Consider the following 21866-nt stretch of genomic DNA (forward strand, 5'->3'; position numbering starts at 1 on the left):
AAGAACCAACATTAATGACAAGAGTAAGAGCAGTATGTGTTATATCAACTTGTATTCAAACAAGAGATTCAGTATAAAATTAGATGAGGAAATTGTTTAATAAAGCAGATATATTATATATATAATATATATCTCTAGATGTTATTAAGTTTTGTAAGACTAGCCCCTGATCCCAAAGGAACTTACAAACATGATATGGCTAAAAACAGTAAAGATAGACGATAAGTAAAATTATTGAATTATCTAAAAGTCTGTCTTGTGGAAATCTGACTAAGGTTACTATTTTTTTTTTTTTTATCAGTACCGGGAATCGAACTCATGACTGTCTGCTTGCTAGGCAGGTTCTTATGCCGCTGAGCTAAGTCCCCAGCCCCTGAGGTTACTATTTTACAGTGCAGAAAATATACAAAATAAACACAAAAAGAATGTTCTAAAATTTTGCAACATGGAACAGCCCAGGTGTCAGACAGCGGACTTCTTTGCCTAGCATTCACTCATGTCCTGGGTGCCTTTGCAGGTCAGGGGTTGGGGACTCAAGGTTCAGCAGTAGGTAGGACACATCCATTACCCGCCAGGGGTCACAGGCCAGCCTCTCCTGAGGTCCTGCATCACTAGATGGTTATGAGACATGGGCATGCTGGAATGAAACATCAAGGTTTCTTGCTGTATGGCAAGGGATAGAGCTCTCGTTTCAGTCTTCTGGATATGGGTGTCACTTTACTCAGAACCTTATTTTCTTGAAGAATATGATTATGTGTCAGTATAAGATTTAAATTTAAGGTCACGATAACAGCAAGAAATCAGAGACATTCAATAGCATAGAAAAAATTCACTTGAAGAATTTGGAAATATCACTTAGGGTGAGGTGGGCTTAGAAGCACTGTGCAAGGAATTGGAGCTTACACAGATGGCCAGGAAGAACCCCGTAGGAAGATGTCTTAGTTAGTTTTCTCTCATTGCTAAGACATGATACCCAACACCCAAAGTTAAAAGGGGACAGTTTCACTTAACTTACAGTTTGTAGAGGCTTCATTCCATAATCAGCTGGCTCCCAGGTAGGGCAGAGAGGCAACTGTTCACGATAGTGGAAGATACCAAAAGTAACAGGAGCAAAAGCGAGAGACAGGCCTCCTTTCCTCCTTTATGCTGTATGCAGGCTACCTGCCATAGGATGGGTGTAACATCCAACATCCCTAATCCCAGCACTAGACAATGAACCAACCAATCACAGACTCTAGATTCAACTGCCTCCAAAAAGCCCATCCCTATGACCACATGAGACTTTGAGAGGACGTCCAGACATAAACCATAACAGAAGAAATGGATTTTCAGTTACCTAAATAGAACAGCATATAAAATACTTGTTGGAGAGGGAATTATTTCATTGGACCAAGTATATAGAAGCAAGCTGTCATTTTGCAGGAGACTAATGAGATTATGGAGAAACAAGAGGATTTTATTCTGGGCTTTTCAGTGCATACCAGTCCAGCAGACTTTTGTGTGTCCAAAATGACTGAGCACCAAAGAAAAGGCTCCAACTTTATGTGTTTTGTCAAGGGCCTCGGTCTTTCACATGGAGCTCGTGGGCAGGCAGAAGGAAAACAAAGCAGTCTGTCAAGCTGAGACAGTTTTGTACCTTGATGGCCCTGCTTGGGTGTAACAGGACATTATGGGAACAGGAGGTTACAACATTTTACTTATAGGGACAAAAGTTACTGCTTTTATCTTATCAGAACAAAGCATAACAACTGTTGGGAAGGGAAAGTTTGGGAAACTTGACCTTTTCTTTTTAAGTCTTCCTTTAGTAGAAATAAACCCAGAGCACTATGCAGGTAGGTTGTTAAAGGATTTGAAAAACATTTTCCCGAATTTCAATTAATCCCAGCATTAACTCTTATTCCCATGATATTTGCCTTAACTATGCATCATTTATTACTTCCTGGTTTTTGTCTTGAAGATTGATGGGCATCTTTTATATTGTGTCATCTTGAACTCTGTCATCCATAGTTTCCACGAGTTACATAATTTTCTGATAACCATGACACCTGCATTATAACTATTAACTCTTACTATTTTTCTGTACATCTTGCAATGGCAATTTGCTTACCTGTCATGGAGCATGTAACATGAAATGGACTGAATACTTCTGCTGGTCTAAATCCTCAGGTGGAAAACTAGTCCCCAAACTGACATGAAGCAGGACCATTGGGAGGTAATGAGGTCATGAAAAGAGAGTCTTCATGAATGGTATTAGTGTTTTTATAGAATAGATCCCCAGACTTTCCTTCTTCTTCCCACCAAGTGGGTTGACAGCAGGAAGATGGCTGTCTGTGAACCAAGATGCAGGCTCTCATCTGAAAACCAATCTGCCAGCACTTTAATATCTGACACCTCAGAATCCAGAATGGGAAGAAATAAACTTCTGTGGATTATAAACCTCTCAGATCTGATGTTTTGTCAGTCTGAATGGATTAAAATGCACAGCTGGAGAATTAGTACTTTAAGTAACAGAGAGCCACTGACTATTTTGAAGTCTAAGTGGCATAACAGGGGTTATACTTTGGAAGCAAATTTCCTGGTGATTATGTGCAGAAATGGGTTTTTCTATGATGGGAGATAGGGCAATAAACTAAAAAATCGCCAGCAGGTTTAGTGATGATTAGAAGATGATATTTGAAATTGTATGGTGAATTGTAAGTGGGGCACGAAGAGAGAAGAAAATGGCAAGAGACTCAAGTTCAATAGGGAAAATAAGGATGGTGTAAATCTATGGCTAATATTTAAGAATGGAACTTGGGAATTGGGCACCGTGGCTCACGCCTATAATCCCAGCACTTGGGAGGCAGAGGCAGGAGGATCATTTCGAGTTCAAGAGTAGTCTGGGCTACAAAGTGACTTCAAGGCCAGCCTGAATTGCACAGTGAGAGCTTGTCTCAAAAAAAGACACTCCCCCCAAAAAGAAAAAAATAATGGGCCTTGATTTAAACTATGTTTTATGTCTATAACAGTCAAATAAATAAATTTTCCACAATTTGCTGCTAGCATAGCTGTTTGCCCTGCTATCGAAATACTGGTTTAGCAGGAAGGTATATTATATGAAAAAGTAAGCGTTCACCTGCCAGTCAGTTTTGGACTGAGTAGGACCCATTTGGTTAGAGCATTGGTTCCAATTTTAGAGATGGGCTGACTTAGCAACGTCAACACAGCACTGAACGCCTGCCTCGGCAAGTTGTGTACTTCTGGCTGCCAGTTTTCTTGCACAACATCCTTTGTCGGTGCTGTGTTGCACAATATATTCATGAGAATGCAGAAGTAGCTGATTACCTGGCAGAGACTTAACCCGCGGGTTTTTCTACTGATGCAAAACATAAGAATCTGAGCTTGTCTTCGAAAGATTGCTACCTTTAGCTATGACTACACTGTATTCTCCAAAACGTGTAGTGATTTTTGCCCTCTTCATCCTGAACGTCAGGGCTCTGGACACGTTTGTTGCTGCAGTGTATGAGCATGCAATCATACTGCCAAATAGAATGGAAAAGCCTGTTTCGAAGGAAGAAGCTTTGCTCCTGATGAACAAGAACATAGATATTCTGGAAGATGCAGTCAAGCTAGCAGCCAAACAGGTATTGTCCTTCTTATCCTGGCTGGGATGTAGTGAGGGAGAATTGCAGCTTGGTAACAGGGTGGGTGTTTGGAATTCATGAGGAACTCTTCTGCCCCTCTCCTTGTGTTGTCCAGGGTGCACATATCATTGTGACCCCAGAAGATGGAATCTATGGCTGGGTCTGTTACCAGGGAGAGTATTCATCCCTATCTGGAAAATATACCAGCCCCTGAAGTGAACTGGATTCCCTGCAGAGACCCCAAGAGGTAAATCCATATTACTACCCTTTGATTTTTGAACAAAAAAGTTGTGATGGTGGAGAATACCAATACCTAATTCACTAAGTTTGCCTAGTAATTTTTCTGGGAAATCATCCATGACAGTACATTTTGACATTTCTACTGCTTCCTAATGTTTACCATCTGGCATGTCTCTTGTGTGGCACTAAATTAAGATAAGGATGCTTGATCATTATCCATTTGTTAGAGTTTTATTAAAGAACAGTGTGGATGTAAACAAAATTTTTGTAGTGCTTGTGTTTAATTGGGTTTCAACAAAGTGAAAACATTGTAATATCTGGGATCTATGTTCTCAAGTACACTGAGTCGGTTCAACCATGATCACCCGTCTTGTTCATACAAATGAGAAAAACAGGAACAAGTATGTTTCCCAAGAGTTTTGCTATCACCATGATTTACAGTGTAACCAATAAGGTGAATGGAAATTGCATGGGAGTGGAAACAGGAAGCACTCTTTCTGAGAGCACATTGTGCTGCCCCCTGGCGGCCCATGTCCCCTTATGATGTGGAACATATAACCTAGATGCTTGGCATTTCTGTTCCTTTCTTCACCTGCAGAATGGGCATGATAAAATTTCTTCTCTATTTTCTCATGCAGTAGACAAGAGTGTCCAGTGAAGTACAGACATGGAACCAGCGTACTTCACTGTCAGTGTCACTTATTTTTAACAGAAAGAACTCAGTCTGACTTCTTTGCATTCTTGTCCTTAGATTTTAGTAATTATTAATAGCTATGTCTTAAGCATAACTTTCCTGAAGAAAATATGTGCAACAAATAAGATTACAAAATAGGTTGATTTAGGTATACTTGCTTTTAAAAATAATTTATATCTAATTCCTTTAAATAGCAAACTTTAACAAGTAGTAAACTTACTAATTTTATATTTACATGCAGCTACACAGAGCTGCAGCAGTTGTACAAAAGAGGAACTTCCTTAGTAATTTGGATCACATGAAGTCAAGCAGAGTCAAGTTCATGAATTATTATTAGCCTTGGCTGAATTCTGTCAGATTGAGAAGGTAAATCACAGATAAAACTTTAACATTATTGAGTCCTATAGACATTTATCCAAATGGCTCTATGTTAGAAAAAGGACAATTCCAGTTATTTAATGTAATGACAGTATTAAAAATGAAACCCATATTTTCTTCCCTATTTATGAAAGGAAACACAGAGGGTCATGTGGTCATTTCCATATATTTAAACACCATTGCTTGGAACACTGACATGTCAAATACTTTCTTGTGTGTGTGGTTTTTTTATAAGAAATTTACACTTAACCAAGAGAAGAAAATTGCACAAAATAAATGACAAGCTTATTAAAAATATTCATAAAGGGGGGCTGGAGGTTTAGCTCTGTGGCATAAGTGCCTGCCTTGCAAGCAGGCAGTCATGAGTTCGATCCCCGGTACCGATAAAAAGGAAAAAGACAAAAAAAAAATGTTCATAAATGATTGTATTTCCTTGTTTATCCTGAAGGAAAAAAACATAAAAATCTAAAGGAATGGGCTATATTAATTTTTCCTTTTTATCAAAGATTAGTTCATCTTCAGTTTCTGACTTCCAAAAGCAATAAAGCCATCCCTGGTGTAGGTTGGTCCCTTGGCAGCCATTACTTATTTGTTGAGCACTTGCTTGGTCCCAAGAACTATATCTGTGGTGCCTGTTCAGTTTATCACTAGAGATAACAGCTGTCATCACTATGTGTATTTTAACTTTGAAAAAAAATGGAGGCTTATGTCCTTCTAATTAGTAATTAAATTTGCTCCTAATTTGTCACTAGATTATTGCAAATAAAATAGCAGTTTTCATTAAGCTTTTATAGCTGAACAAACTGAGGGCCTGCTGGATTGCATTATGCTGGTATTTTCAGTAAGTAGAGAATCCACTTATCCCCTCAGAGGGGTTTGTTTTCTGAACATTGGGTGTCCTATTTTCTGCTGAATTCTACCTCCTCCTAGCTTCCTCTGGTCTCCATTCTGCCTCTGCCTCGTGTAGTGCATTTGAATACACAGCCCACATCTCTCAAGTGAGAGCCCTTCGAATATTTGAATCCAGCTGTTATCTCACCACGTTCTCTTATTTTGGGGGTAAATATCCCCAAATGTGGATGGGGTTTAACACTACTCTGAAAAACAATTTTAGGGTCTGAATTTTTCTTAGGATTTCTCCTGAGGGCCCTTTAAAGTGGAAAGAGACCTGCATGTTACATTTAAGGGATGGGGAGACTGAGGCAGTAGTCATTTACATTTTCTCTGCACAGTGCTGCAGCTGTTCCCTGAGAAGATGCTCCACACCGGGCTGTGCTGCCCAGCCCCTTGGTATTCGTGTTTGTCACAGCACAGCATATCAGCAAATGTGTAGGGCAATGGTTTAGATGAGAGATGAAGTCTTTCTTACAGAAGGATGTGCTAAATTTTAAGCCCTTCCCTGAGTTTGCTAGGAGCACCTCATAAGAAAGTGCCAGCCAGGTGTGCATGCCTATAATCCAAGCACTCTGAGGCAGGAGGATTGCAAATTCGAGTCCAGTCAGGAAAATTTAGCACCTCAGCAAGACTCTATCACAAAACAAAACAAAAAATAAAATAAAAGAAAGGCCTAGGGGTGGAGCTCACTATGAAGGCCCTGTATTCAATCCCTAATACTGTAGAAAAGGAAAAGAAAAAGAAAGAAAGAAAAGAAAAGAAAAGAAAGAAAGAAAGAAAGAAAGAGAGTTTCAAAAGTGGCAACTTGCTAGGGGATTGGGCGGAGAGTCTCTCCAGAGAAATCATATTAGATGCTAGAATATGACAACATGAGGGCCAGACGAATGGATAATGATTCTTATTAACCAAGACAGCACGGCTGGAGGATTTAAGGTCGTGCTGAGACTGCAATGGCTGATAACGGGAGTCTGCAAATCCCGAATCTTTAATGTGGCACACTGACCAGTGGATCCAAGAGGAAAAGCTGTATTGGCTTTTAGTGACTGCTGGAAATTGAGACCCAGGACCCTGCGAAGCAGCCAGGGCTGCCCGGCTGTACTGGAGGAAATTGTAAGACGCTCCGGAGTTCCGAAGCTGGCACCAGGCAGTTTTCTGACCATTCCGTGCTGTGTTGGGAACGCAGTGAAGGCAAGCAGCGTAGTGTGCAGTAGACTCAAGAGGAAGACCTGCACTGAGTCCTGGTGAGTACTGGGGACTGGGTCCCGCGGCTGCTGTGGCTGGCTGGAAGACATCTTGGAATTGGGCAGAGCCTGCCACCACGGTGACATCAATAACACAGAGAATCTGGTGGAAGACATCTTGGAGTTGGGCAGAGCCTGAGGCTCAGTGACATCAGACAGTTGCCCTTGGCATAGAGAGGTCTGGTGGAGGACATCTTGAAAGTGGGCAGAGCCTGGTGCCATATCGGCATCAGCGACATAGAGAGAACTAGTGGAGGACATCTTGGAATTGAGCAGACCCACAGCCTCGGTGACATTAGATAGTCGCTCCTGGCACAGAGAGGTCTGGAAGAGGACACTTAGGATTTGGGCAGAGCCCTGTGCCATAGTGACATTAGCCAGCTGCTTCTGGCACAAAAGGAACTGGCAGGATCTGCTGGGGCTGAACCAAGCCTCTGGTTGGGACCCAATAAGAAGATACAAAATAGTCATGATTCTGTGACATCCAAAAAGTACAGCCTAATTTGCAGATTGACTGGCACAGAGGCTGGAGGCTAGCCTGCACCATCCCTGCATCCCTGCCTACCCCAGATAACAGCAAATTGGGGAGGACAGCAAAAACTCAAGTCAACACACTTCTGAAAGGCCCTAAGCAATACATAGAGGGCCTGATACCCCTAGAACACTCCAGTCTCACAGAAACCAGAAACATGACAAGAGATAGAAATTTTAAAAAATCTCCAGCTGCCCAACATGAGAAAATAAGCCCAGGAGAAGTAAACACTGAAGAGAACAAGCACAGTAACCATCCAATACTGGACACAGCATCAGCTGAAATAAAAAAATACCTCCATGACCTCATAGATGAATTTAAAGTGGTACTCCTGATCCAAGTGAGGCAAGATATAAAGAGATTAATTAAAGAAATGACAAACCCTGCCCAAGAGAACACAGATGGAAGAACTGAGGAAATCAGAAAAGAAAGAGAAACTTCTGAAGAAGAATTTAAACATAACTTAGAATACATGAAACAGATCCAAAGAGATTACCAGGAAACTAAAAACTCCATTGAACACTGGCAAAATGTGTTGACAGAAACTAAAGTCAGCCTTTTGAAACTTGAAGAGAGATTTATCATATATGATTGTGAAAGAAAAGACCTCTTAAAAATAACTAGGAACCAGAAAGAAACAATTCAAAGGCTAGAAGATGACAAAAGGATACATAACTTAAGAATAAAGAATGTGAGTGAGGAAGCAGGAGCAACCAAAAATGAAATACAAAGAATATTCACAGATATATTAAAGCAAAATTTCCCATGTATAGCAAAAAAAAAAATGATATCCAGATAAAAGAGGCATACAGAACACCAGCTACCTACAACCAAAACAGAACTACACCCAGACATTTAATAATCAAGATTCCAGAAATCCACCAAAAGAACAGAATATTAAAAGCAGCCAGAGAGGGGCTGGGGATTTAGCTCAGTGGCATAAGCGCCTGCCTTGCAAGCAGGCAGTCGTGAGTTCGATCCCTGGTACCGATAAAAACGAAAAAGACAAAAAAAAAAAAAAAAAAAAAAAAAGCAGCCAGAGGAAAAAAAAAGCAGATTACTTACAACAGGAAAATTATCAAAATAAAAACAGACTTATCAACACAAACTCTTAAATCAAGAAGGGAATGGGGAGAAATATTCCAAGTCCTGAAAGAAAATAATATCCAACCAAGACTCATATACCTATCAAAACTCTCTCTCAAAATTAATGGAGAAATAAGATGCTTCCAAGACAAGGAGGAACAGTGGGAGTTCGTGGCCACCAACCCAACCCTACAGAGAATGAAGGACATTCCAGAGAAAGGGAGGAAGAGATACCAGCATTCCAGCAGCAGTGGCAGAGAGGCCTCAATGAACAGGGCAGAGAGTGGAAAGAGGGAGTAAGGTGAACAAATTATAGCAGTAAAGTGGAGGAGCAGACATGAGGCAGAGATGGTAAGCTATAGGCCTTAGTATAGATAGCTTTGATACACTATTAAAAAAAAAAGCAGAGGTCATTGTTAATAGTGTATCAGGATTTAAAAGTCACAGTAGTCTTATCCCCCTGTTTAGTTTGAATTTAATTTGTTCTGGTCTGTCCACTCATATTGGATTTGAGGGCGCAGACATCTGACCCAAAAATAGCAGGTTATACCATGGTAACTATCCTTAATTTCCTATTAACTTAAGCTGAAATCTTGTACTACTTATATTGGCTTACTATGACTGATCTTATTTGAATCCAATTCATAAGACCGCAGTTTTGCCTTGGCTGATTTTATTTGAATTTGATATGTTTGATAGTATCAACCCTAAAAGTATAGGTAACTACTCTGAAGATGACAAGATATAAAAGACATCCATAGCAGTATTAATTATTAACAGCTCTCAAGTCCTACAATGTTTTCAAAGTTGTGTTATTATAAAAATAGCTAGGTAATACTATGTTCAACTATATTAAGCCCGATGATATGGACAAGACTATTGAAAATAAGAGAAAGCATAGTAACTATGGTAGATCACCTAATATTGTGGTCTTATGTGTCTTTTTTACTGCATGTTTTTCTAGGAATTTGTTTTGCTGTCTTGTTATGATTTGTTTTCCCTTATAATACAGATTGATATGTTTAATCTTACCCTCTTTAAGATATAAAACAAGTGTGTAGGACTGATAACCATATTACTGAGTTTTTGTTGGATCATTGAGCAGAACTGTTGTCACTATTTGAATGTCATTTTACATACTTTAATTTTGTAACCTGAACAGCTATTTCTAAGATGACAATATGTAACTTATCAACTGGTGATTTCTTACCATTTATTTTTCTGTAATTCTGTATTATTTCTGTATTATTTCTACCCTTTTTTTTTATCTCCATGTATTTTTTTGTTTCTTTCTCTTTAAATTAAAAAAGAAAGAAAGGAAAAGTGTTCTTTTTCCTCCTCCTTGTTCTCACAAGGTGGGCATGAGGTAGGACAGAACTATGGTTACCAATAAGGTTACAAGTATAATTACTCAGGTAAAAGTGATTAAATTGGGATCAAATGTGGAAGTGAATCAGGTCGCAAGTGGGCGTGAAAGGAGACATGAATATAGATCAGGGCTTCTTCCTATAGGAGGCTGGGTTAGTGGCTCCTTCTGGCTTCTTCAAGATGATGGATACCAACTAAGAATATCAATCCCTGATGTTTATACTTGGGAGTGTGGGTGCATTTGTTTATCTTTTGTTTTGAGATCAGGCCAACAGCAGGCATGTCTGTCTCCCGTATAGTTGCAAGCTTTCTGGGCTTCTGCACTGGTTCCTTTGAGGGCCTAGCCCTGACTGTCTATAATATTTTATCTTAGCTGCCTATAACAATAAGACTTGGTTTTTGCGTAGAGAGGCATTCCTAGTCCTTGTCTCGGTCTTGGAAGTTTATATTTGTAATCTCATGGAAAAGTTATTGGAATTCCAATAATTTAATTTCAATTTACCACTTCCAGTACAACCCACAGCCAGAACAAAGACACTAAGACATATTTATAGTTATGGGGAGTGAATGGGGTCCTAATTCCAGCCAGGATGAAGGTTCATTTGGACAAAGGCCTTGGTCCAGGCTTGAACCTGAACTTTATTAATTTGTGAAGAAGGGAATGGTTTGAGGTTGAGTGACTTGAGAATGGTGAGAAATTCGTGAGTGTTGTGAGCTGGGCTAGGCAGACGGCCTGAAAGCACCTCTGCAATACTCAGAGAAGAATATGCAAAAAGATCAATCTGCATAACACAAATGAGGTAGTATCTAATGTTTTGGAGTCTGGGCCTCTGCTCTGATGTGTAATATTTTTAACTTTGGGAAGTCACAGAGTCTTATCTCAAGGCTCATCCTAGCCTGCGTCATGGAGCTTGGCTCTCCTTCCCATCCTGCTAGTGAATGTTCTTTAGGGGCTACAGATGTGTGGGGGTGGGGATACTGCCACCTTGCTTCGAGGACTACATTGCTTTTCATTGCTTAAAGCTAATTGAAGGGATAAGGAAAAATTCTAGCCAGCTCTGTATAAATCACTACATGGAGATAGGGCCAGGTGTAGTCAAAATGGAGAGTCATCCACATATTGTACTGTATAAACGAATTTTAAATTTGTATCACTTGATATAAATAGTTTTTTTCTCTCTCTTTTTTTTTTAACTAATTAGACTTCACACTGGCAGTGCTGTTGATATTTAAACTACATTTGGAAACACTCTGGAAACTTTAAGGTTTCATCCTGTGATTTTTAAGATAAAAACACTGAGCATCAATACTGTAATTGTGACTTTATTTGCTGGTTGTGGATAAAAGGTTTTATGATTAAGGTCACAGTAAGATGAGTGTACACAACTCATCTTCGGTTGTGGAGTGGACATGGCTTGTGCAAATGCATGTGCAATAGTTCCGGGGTTGCACATCAACATTCATGCCAGGAAGATAAGGCAGCTTTGGTCACATCCATTGGCGATTTGCTCTTTCACTAATTTCCTCCTTCTTTGTGTTTTCTTAACAGTACAATCTGTTTGCACCAGAAATTCGGTTTGATTTGCCTAAGGATTCAGAGTTTGTGACTTTCGACACCCCGTTTGGGAAGTTTGGCATCTTTACTTGCTTTGACATTTTTTCTCATGACCCTGCGGTGGTAGTAGTGGACAAGTTGCAAGCTGATAGTGTTCTCTACCCCACGGCGTGGCTCAACACGCTGCCCTGCTCTCGGCTGTACCCTTCCACTCGGCATGGGCCGGGGCCATGCGAGTCAACCTGCTTGCTGCAAACACCCACAGCACCAGCATGCACATGACAGGTAACTCACGCTCATCACGTGTGAGATGACAGTGACAGTCTTGGGAAGACTTCTCTGGTTTTTGAGCCACAATTTCTTTAATAATTCACTTATGAACTCTTATATCACAAAATGAATAGTAGCATGGGCTTTTGCTTAAGAAATTTTATTATTTTTGGGGTACATGATTGGAGCATTGGTACGCATACACATTGCATTTTAATTTTACTAACTCCATTGGAAAAGGAGCTTTATTCTTGGGAGGAGAGATAATCTCAATGAGATGTGGGGCTGGTCGGGGGAGGTGGGGAGCTGTTGCTCAGTTGTGAGGCACTCGGGTAACACGAGCAAGAACCTGGGTTCCAACCCTCCGCCCAAGCCCTACACCTAAAGAAGAAGGAAAAAGTTTGTGCATCTTTTTGTTGCTGCAGGGAGTGGAATCTATGCCCCTGAAGCCGTCAAGGTGTATCACTACGACATGGAAACCAACAGCGGCAGGCTGATGCTTGCAGAATTGAAGTCTCGGCCTCGCCTTGAGCTTACCTACCCTGCAGCAGTTGACTGGAGCGCTTATGCCAGAAGTGTCCAGCCATTCCCCTCTAGGCAATCAGATTTTCCAGGGATGATTTATTTTGATGAATTCACCTTCACTGAGCTTAAGAGAGATGCAGGAAATTATACGGTGTGCCAGAAAGACCTGTGTTGTCACTTAACTTACAAGATGTCTGGGAAGCGCATAGATGAGGTCTACGCCCTGGGCACTTTTGATGGACTGCACACAGTCGAAGGCCAATATTACTTACAGGTAGCCGGGTGTGCCTGTGTTAGTGTGGTCTTAGTGTTACTGAGGCTACACGGCCTTTCTTTAAAACTCACGCTGTTTGCCTGTAATCCTAGCACTCAGAAGGCTGAGGCGAGAGAATCACTGCGAGTTTGAGGCCAGCCTGGGCTACAAAGTGAGTTCAAGGCCAGCCTGAACTGCATGGTTAAACCCTGTCTCAAAAAGACAAAAATAAAAACAATGTCAAAAGCCACTTATGCCAGATCTAGTTAATTAATGTTCTGTTTATCAAATTGTCTTTCCCAAGCTTTTAATTTATTCAGTCTTGGCAAAACCAGAATCAGTTTTTTTGGTTGCAAGGTAAAAACATAAAGCAAATTCATTAGCTCCCAGGAGGCCAAGTTCAAGCTTAAAAAGCTGCAACTTTGGTGTGTTCTGTTCCCTCAGGTAGGTGACTTACAGCAGTGTTTTCCAAGCTGTCTTCAACTGGGGACGAATGTTTTAAACTCTGACCTAGTGTAACTCCATGGATGTGTGACTGACTTAAAAGAGATATTGAAATGAATCAGTTATGAAGTTATCCATGTTAGTATTGGTGCAGGAGAACTGAGTCACCTATAGCCACAAATGCAGGAAAAGAAGGGACATTTGATTGATGCTAGCAGACCCCAGATGAGCAATCTCCAAACTAGGTGCTGATTACAGAGCTTGTTCTATTTACAGAGTGGGAAACAGAAGTTACAAGAACAAGATAAGCCAAAAAAAAAAAAAAAAAAAAGGCTGGGGATTTAGCTCAGCGATATAAGCACCTGCCTTGCAAGCAGGCAGTCGTGAGTTTGATCTCCGGTACCGATGAAAAGACAAAAAAATAAAATAAAAAGAGAACAAGATAAGCATTAGCTGAAGGCCATGACACAATGGGTATCTTGTGGTGAGCACAGTTGTATGTAGCAAAGTTGTTTTTAGCACATTCACAGAAGTTTCAGTCTGATGACAAATCATAGGATTTAGCAGGGTTCAGTGGCAGGGAATAGGACGCCTACAGCTTTACCAAACAAAGTGATTTCAATTAGGTCAGGATTTCTGCTTCAGTAATAACTAAAATGAACATGTAATGCACTCTGATTTTAAAAATTCTAGTCCATTGTTTGGCATCATTAAAAGAAGAATGAGGAAAAAAATCCTTAACCACTACATTGGAATTAGGATTCATTAATAAGTTTAAAAAAACATAGCTTGAGGGGAAGCTTAACTATTTCTCCCAGTCTTTGAAATCATGCTATTTAGCTGAGAAATATTTCCAGGCTTCTGAATGGTTCTCTTCTCCTTGTCGGATAGATATGCACGCTCCTGAAATGACAGACCACTGACCTGAGAACCTGTGGGGAGCCCGTGGGATCCGCTTTCACCAAGTTTGAAGATTTCTCCCTCAGCGGCACCTTCAGAACCAGCTATGTCTTCCCGCAAATCGTCCTGAGTGGGAGCCAGCTGGCCCCTGAAAGGCACTAGGTGGCTTTCAAAATGATCCAAGTCTTAGAGCAGATGGGCCAGAAAATCTTCCAGGTAATGGGGCCCTGTTGAAATGTTATTGTTCATAGTCTACGAAAGACTCTTTAAAGCTATGCGGGAACACAATCTGTGGCATGACATGCAATTTGTGGTTTCAGATAATCCTCAGGCTGGGAGGGAGAAACTGGGGTTCACTTTTCTACATAAAGGTGATGTACATGAGAACCAGAGTAATATGACAGCCATTTGGAAGTTAGAATGAAGACATCGATTGCTGACCGTGGCAAATGAGCACTGTTCTGTTCTGTTGCATGGTATAGAAGGTTCTAGTTAAATATGGTACATGAAAGAGTTCGTTTCCAACTTTCTTTGTGGGTGGGTTATTTCCTAAGTTGTTCTAATGAGAGTCATAGTTAAAATTTGTGGAGGAAGTATTCTATTAGTTCAAAGATTGTTTTTTGGGGTGGTGGTGGTGCTGGGGCTTGAACCCAGGATCTTCACAGTTAGCTTCATCCCCAGTCCATTTTTATGCTTTGAGACAGGGCATCACTAATTTGCTCAGACTGGGCTCAAAGTCAGGCTCCTCCTGCCTCAGCCTTCCTGATGGCTCAGATTGTAGGCTTGTGCCATTGGGCCCAACTTAAAGGTCCCTGTTTAACATATTATCTTATTTGACCATCTCATCTTCGGGTCCTGGGTGCTTTTTACTGCTCTAGGTTGCTTTAGGAGTGATCTAGCAGACCAGCCCTCAGAGCTGGAAGTGACATTCTGTATTGGAGTGACTTAATCCTTTGCTTTCTTTGATTAGGTTTCAAGGGATGGACGCCTAAGGAGCCGGAGTGGAGCCCCCTTGCCTGTCTTAGTTATGGCGCTGTACGGCAGGGTGTTTGAGAAGGACCCTCGACACTTAGGTCAGGGACCTGCAAAACTGCAATGATCCCCCGCATGAAAGCTTGGCAAAGAGATGGGGTGAGAGACAGACAGACAGAGACAGTGACACAGAGATGTGGAGAGAGAGAAGAGCCTTTAGTGTCTGCTTAGAAGAGACGCCATAAACTTGTAACAAATAAACCTCGGATTTAAAAAGCAAGGAGAGGGCGGGTGATACAGCTCAGCAGCAAACGCAAGGTCATGTGTTCCTGATACAAAAAATAAATAAATACATAAAAATAAAAATCAAGGGGCTGGGGATTTAGCTCAGCGGCATAAGCACCTGCCTTGCAAGCAGGCGGTCATGAGTTCAATCCCTGGTACCAGAAAAAAGGAATAAATAAATAAATAAAAATCAAGGAGAAATAAAAATAAAAATAAAAACCATAGAACTATGGTTTGAATGTGATTTGTCTTGTCACTTTGTGATGCCCTGCATCAGCTTGGGACTCTGCCAGCCATTGTCAGATGAGGGCTATGGGTCTTAGACTAGAACCATGAGCCGAAATAAACCTTTTTTCTTTATAATTTACCCAGCCTCTGGCATTATGTGATTAGTAACAGAGGGCAAGGAATGTGAGGATAGAGTGAGACCAGAGACAGAGAAGGGAAGGGGAAATGAAAATGATTAAGATCCACAGAAGAACAGATTGGAAGATGCAGACACATCTGCAAACACTGAGCCAGCTTATCTTTGACAAAGGTACCAAACATGTTCACTGGAAGACAGTCTGCTTAATAAGTGGTGCTAGAAAAACTGGCTTTCCACATGCCAAAGACTAAAACTAGATCTTTGTCTGCCACCATACACTAAACTAAAGTCAAAATAGATTAAAGCTCTAAATATTAAAACAGAAACACCAAATCCACTGGAAGAGAAAGTAGGCAGAAACCTTGAAGACATAGATGTAGGCAGAGAATTCATGAACAAAACTCAGATTGCACAGGAAGTACTTCAAAGGATCAACAACTGGGATCTCATCTTATTAAAAAGCTTTTGCACATCAAAAAAAATCACCAGCCTAACCCAGGCATGGTGGTGCACACCTGTAATCCCAGCACTCAGGAGGCTGAAGCAGGAGGGATCATTGGAAGTTCAAGAGCAGCCTGGGCTACAAAGTAAGCTCAACTAGCAAAACCCTGTCTCAAAAAGGCCAAAAAAAAAAAAAAAAAAAAAAAAATCACCCACAGAATGAAAAGACAACCACAGAGTGTGAAAAAAATTTTAGCCAAGTGTACCTCAGACAAAGGACTTATATCTAGAATATATAAAGAACTGAAAAAATCAGATTCCCCAAAACTCAAAGACCCAATCCAAAAATGGGCATCTGAGATGAACACATACTTCTCAGATGAAGAAATACAAACAGCAAATAAATTTATGCTAGCTGGGTGCAGGTTATTTCTGCCTGTGACCGTGAGGATGTTAGAACTGGTGGTCTGGGGATTCCTTCCCTGTATGGGCAGACACCTTCCAGTCCCCCAAAGGCCTGCATCGCACAGACAACACAGAGGAAAGCTGTGTTCATTTCCTGCCTATTTGAGCTGGGCCCTGGCTGGGTCTTCTCCACCTGATGTTTGGGCCATTGAATATGGATCAGAATTGAGCTCAGCTGTCAGCCTTTCAGTTACATCACTGGCTTTCCTGGGGCTCCAGCTCAAAGATACGGTGAGGATCACAGGACTCCTCAGCCTCCATTGTGGGGTGACCCAGTACCTCACAATAAACACGTGATGATTCTCTTGCTCTGGTGAATCCTGACTAGTGCACACCGTCTGTGAATACTCAGGGTAAACTTTAAATATGTAGAAGGTATTTGATTGTAGTCAAGTGATACCTGGACATTTGTCGGCAGGGACAGCTTTTTAAGTAATCATGAACAACTTTGTAGCTAATTACACTTGCTCCACTGTCTTTGTATTATAATCTCCTTGACTCATAAGGTCAATTGGCATGGAAATAGTAAAGAAATAAATAATGGTCTTCAGATCACATGGTTTTCTTCTGAATATATTCCACCTCCCGTTCCGTCCAGTTCTGGTTAAGCTCCATGTGCAGGTACTGGTTGCAACCTAAGCCAGGCTGGAGCCTCCTTAGAATGGACTCCCATCACCTTTTTCCTTAGTAACCTTTGGCCCATTTTTCCTGTATCTCGGAGTCCTGCTGATTGGTCACAGATTAACTCTTGGAAGAGACTTGCAGGAGAGCAGGTGAGTTCTCTGGGGTGTTGTGGGCAGGCTGAGGATCACTGAGTTCGGAGCCATCTCTCGTCCCCACAGAAAGTATGGTGACTGCATTCCTAGGCTTTTTCCAGTTTTGAAAAGCTGGAGACCTTCTGGGCAGCAGAAAATGCCCTCTGTCTCCCCACTGCCGTCTGTCTGAGATTCTCGCCTCAGCAGCTGGAGTCCTCAGAGCCAAAACACTGTGGTCTGGGTGTTTTGGCCGTACAAGACATGGGCATCTTCCTTTTTAATGGACTAACACTGGCTCATCTCAGGCATCTTTCTTTTCCCTCTGTCATCTGGAGCTGGTGTGCCTAATGGGCTTAGGGTTAGGTAAGCACCCTTACCTAACCAGACTTCTGCATGCTCCTCAAAATCAGATCTCACTGTCGTTCCTCAGCTGCTCTTCTTCAAGATGGAATGTCTGAACTATGCCCCCTTGAAGTTGTTTTACCCTTTACCTTTCTTTTTTTGTCTTTCTGAGGCAGTTCTGGCAGTTCAGTGTCTTCTACGCAGTTCAGGCTGGCCTTGAGCTCACTTTTAGCCCAGGCTGATCTCGAGCTTGCAGTGACCCTCCTGCAGTGTGCCACCATGCTTAGCTCTACCCTTTATCTTTTAATGCCCTTATGTTTTATTTTGTTTTCTGTCTGGCCTTTCCCCCTTCCCTGGCCCCACTTCTCCTTTTGTTGACCATGAACTTAAAAAGGGGGAGTCCTGCCAGACTCAGCTCTCACAGATCTATCCTCCTCATCGAGACTATTTCTTTGGAGAACTTCAAGTATTTCAGATGCTGCAGAGAAAACGTACAAGTTAGTAAAATACAAATAAAAATCAATCCATCCATCAATCAATCAATCAGTCAAAAGAACCAGTTAGTCTGCAAAATACAATAAACATTGTGAACTTGTTGTGGCAGTGCACAGCTGTAATCCTAGCATTCTGGGGAAGGCTGAGACAGGAAGATCTTAAGTTTGAGCCCAACTGGCAATTTATTGTTTTGAGATCAGCTTCTGCCCTGGGCCCCAACCAGCCAAGCTAAAAATCAAAATGCAATCACACTAAACTTCCACATTACCAACTTGAAACTATTCTGCTTATGTGGCCTGTAAGCCTGACCTCAGGATTAGAGAGATAACAAAGCTTTCCAGTTTCAGTTGGCTTGATAACAAACTTCTCCTTAACCCGTAAACAAAAGGAGTAACTTGGAATAACCTGATGCCAACCAGCGCTTTTCTTATTCTTCTGTCTCCCAGTCTCCTCCTTGCAAGAAAAATAACTTGGATATGACCAATCCATTGCTCTTTGGATTCTACTTTCATCAGCCTTTGTCTGTCAACAGAAACAATATTTTTCTACTCAGCCATTACAACACTTATTTTATATCTTTTATTTTAAAAAGCAAAACAAAAAAGGATAGAAACAATACAGAATTTTAAAAAAAGAGTAGGAAATTAACACTAGTTAATATATTGTAGATTGTTGTCTTAGAAGTAGTCGCTCAAGTTAGATTTATGAATAAAAAATGATCAAATAATGAAAGTACAAAGTGTTATTTTTGATGAACTAACAGAGATGTAAGACAAAACAAAACAAAGAACTGGAAGAGTAATAAGCTCCAAAATGTACAGTAGATAGTGTGACGACGAAAGGGAAAGAAAGTGCTCAGAAAGAAAGAACAACTGGGACGGGGAAAAGAGAAAAGGAAGAAGGGAAAGACTGTGTGTACAGGGTCTACACGTGCACGTGTGTCTATGCATGCAGATACGTGCATAACATGGGTAAGTATGGTGGATGGATAACTATGCTAAGAATGTCTCTTAGTTCTCCAAAAAGAACAGTCTGTAACACTTACTTTGTTTTATATAATCTCTTGTAATCTACAAATGAGCCCTCAAACTCAAGTTCAAAAAATGAGGCACAAACATATTTTAAAAAGCAGTGCTAATTTATTTTATGCTGGGCCCAGTGACACAGTGCAGTTGGAGACTGCAAAAGCTGTGTGTCGCTCCTCCATACTCGCAGCCTTCACGTACATATCACAGTTTACAAAGGAAGGGGTTATGGGCGTGGATCAGGAAATCTGCTAATGAGGAAAATCTTAGTTTTCCTTAGCAGAGAGGACAGAGTAGTCTAGCAGTAATTAACAATCCTTTGTCAGCTTATTCTAGCACCACATCTGTTATTTGTAGAGCGTAATAATGGTTAACATATCAATTAGGTTAGGTTCCCAGGGATTCACAATTCTTTACAGAGGAAAGCCTGATTAACATATCAATTAGGTCACCCACAGAGGGAAAAACGCATACAGAACAGTAGACCTGCCTTACAGTACTTTGGCATAGTACAAACATAACCAGCAACAACGAAGCTCTTTTTGCTAGTATACAGCATAATCCTTTTTGCCCAATTCTAAAATCAAAAATAAAGCCTATTAAATTGTAAGTTTGTCCTTTGGGAAAGCTCAGGGGTCAAGAGTCTGCATTGAGAAACGTAAAAATATTTCTACTGTCTTATGGCCAAAATACACACTTACCCTGGGATCAAGTTTGTCACCGGGCTTAAGGCCAAGGAAAGCACTGACACTGAGTCACAGCCCGGTGAAAACCCACAGCTCCGTCCCCAGCAGCAGCAGCGCGAGGCCGGCCTCTCACCCTTCTCCGCACACACGGGGTGCACACGGCGTGCTCTGCAGCATCCACGGGAGGGGGAGGTGCTGGTGGCCTGAACCCCACTTACTGCTTATTCTCAGCTCCTTTTCTCTAGTTTCATGTTCTCTCCGCTCGAATGGGACAGGCTCTCCTCCCCGGCGGAGTCGCAGAGCCAGACTGGCGGTCAGGCTAGGGCGCGCCTCGCCTCTCCTCCTGGCAGTGCGATGTCCCTTTTCTTTTCTTTTTTATTTTTTTATCGGTACCGGGGATCGAACTCACGACCGCCTGCTTGCAAGGCTGAGCTAAATCCCCAGATCCCTCGATGTCCCTTTTCTATTTAAGAGGCCCCTGCGCCATCCACGCGGGATTAACCAGAGGAGCCGAGCCTGCAGGGCTCACGAAAGCTGTCTTCACAGCGGGGTCTGTTTCTTTCCAAGCGCTTCCTGCAGTCTGCCCTTCATGAGCAGAAGGGCTACAGTAGTGCGTGGTAGCTCATGCCTGTAATCCTAGCACTTAGGAGGCTGAGGCAGGAGGATCACTGAGTTCAAGGCCAGCCTAGGCTACAAAGTGAGACTCTGTCTCAAAAAACAAAACAAAAACAAAGACACACACACACACACACACAATAAAGATTTTTCTTTTTTAAAATAAAGATAAATTTACTTCTTCTACTTTTTCTCGCCTCCACCTCCGCCTCTGCCTCCTCCTCCTCCTCCTCCTCCTTCTTCATCTTCACAAGAAACACTAAAGAATTTTTACCCTGATTTGAGTTCGTTTGCCCTGAGAAGTTGGTGGCACATCAGGAGGAAAAACTCACAGGGGTGTGAGGGGTGCCCTTTGCCTGCCTGAGTTGTAAGGCCCCAGAGGGGCCACACTGAGCTGCCAGGAATTCATCTGGCACAGGTCAAGAGATCTTTCCCAGAGACCCGGTTTCAGGTTTCAGCAGCAGACTGTGCCTGTGAGCTTTTACCCTCAGCCGCCTGTCCTCTGGTCCGAGACAGACAGTTTCCATGATTCAGCTCAATTCAGGAGAAATACAACTCCCAGCCTGTCAGATGTCAAATACCCTGAGGTTGTGATCCCACAACATCAAGAAATGAATCCACAAACTGAAGGATGAAGTTAGGAGAGTTTGATTGTAAATGAGAGAAGAATAACTCTTGGGTTTTGAGGAGGAGTAATTTATACAGCACAGTCACAAAGTGGGTTCAACATGATCAAACTGCAATCAGCCTGTAGGATGGCAAGTGTAGCTGCTTAGCTGCTATTGATGCAACAGAGAAAGAAGCCAGCAAGGACCCATGGAAAAACAAAGGTATTTCGTGGGAGGCATGGGTCCAGATGCCTGATACCTATCTGGACTTACCGGATAGGTGATGCTGATTACAATATTGACTCAAGCTATTGTTTATCCCTTAGGGAGGTATATAGGCCTGGCCACTGTATCACTATCTTATTTATTATTATTATTATTTTTGTCTTTTTGAGATAGGGTTTCACTATGCAGTTCAGGCTGGCCTTGAACTCACTTTGTAGCCCAGGTTGGCCTCAAACTCTCAGCAATCCTCCTGCCTCAGCTTCTCCAAAGCTGGGATTACTGGTGTGTGCCACCACACCTAGCCTACATCATTATTTTGAGAAGTTTTTTCAGACATTCCTTCAGCCACAATCTTGATATCTTTTTTTTCCTGCTGACTTCTTTGGGGTCCAGGCTGTCTCTGAATATATATTTACTTTTATCTAATTTGCTGCCTATAATAAAATCACACATACTACTTGATGCTGAAAATCTAAAATACATGAGTTACAAAAGTTCCTGTCTGAAACCCAGTGTCTCAGGAGGTGGCATCCTTTGAAAACAGAGCTGTTTGACATCTCGTTTAGTTAAGATGAGGTCATA

The 21866-nt window shown here is 41.6% G+C and overlaps 1 protein-coding gene across 1 annotated transcript; it reads left to right on the forward strand.

Annotated features, from left to right (window-relative positions):
* Positions 1-3334: 3334 nt before the first annotated feature.
* Positions 3335-15492, forward strand: Vnn3 (vascular non-inflammatory molecule 3). Its single transcript, XM_063233468.1, is given in 6 exon segments — positions 3335-3623; positions 11606-11798; positions 11801-11896; positions 12307-12680; positions 13995-14219; positions 14974-15492. Coding segments are annotated over 5 exon segments (1047 nt in total). The 5' UTR covers positions 3335-3410; the 3' UTR covers positions 14166-14219; positions 14974-15492.
* Positions 15493-21866: the final 6374 nt, after the last annotated feature.

This window comes from Cavia porcellus, unplaced genomic scaffold (assembly GCF_034190915.1).
Source record: "Cavia porcellus strain 051 isolate PalLab524CR breed Dunkin Hartley unplaced genomic scaffold, mCavPor4.1 scaffold_22, whole genome shotgun sequence".
Taxonomy (NCBI): domain Eukaryota; kingdom Metazoa; phylum Chordata; class Mammalia; order Rodentia; family Caviidae; genus Cavia; species Cavia porcellus.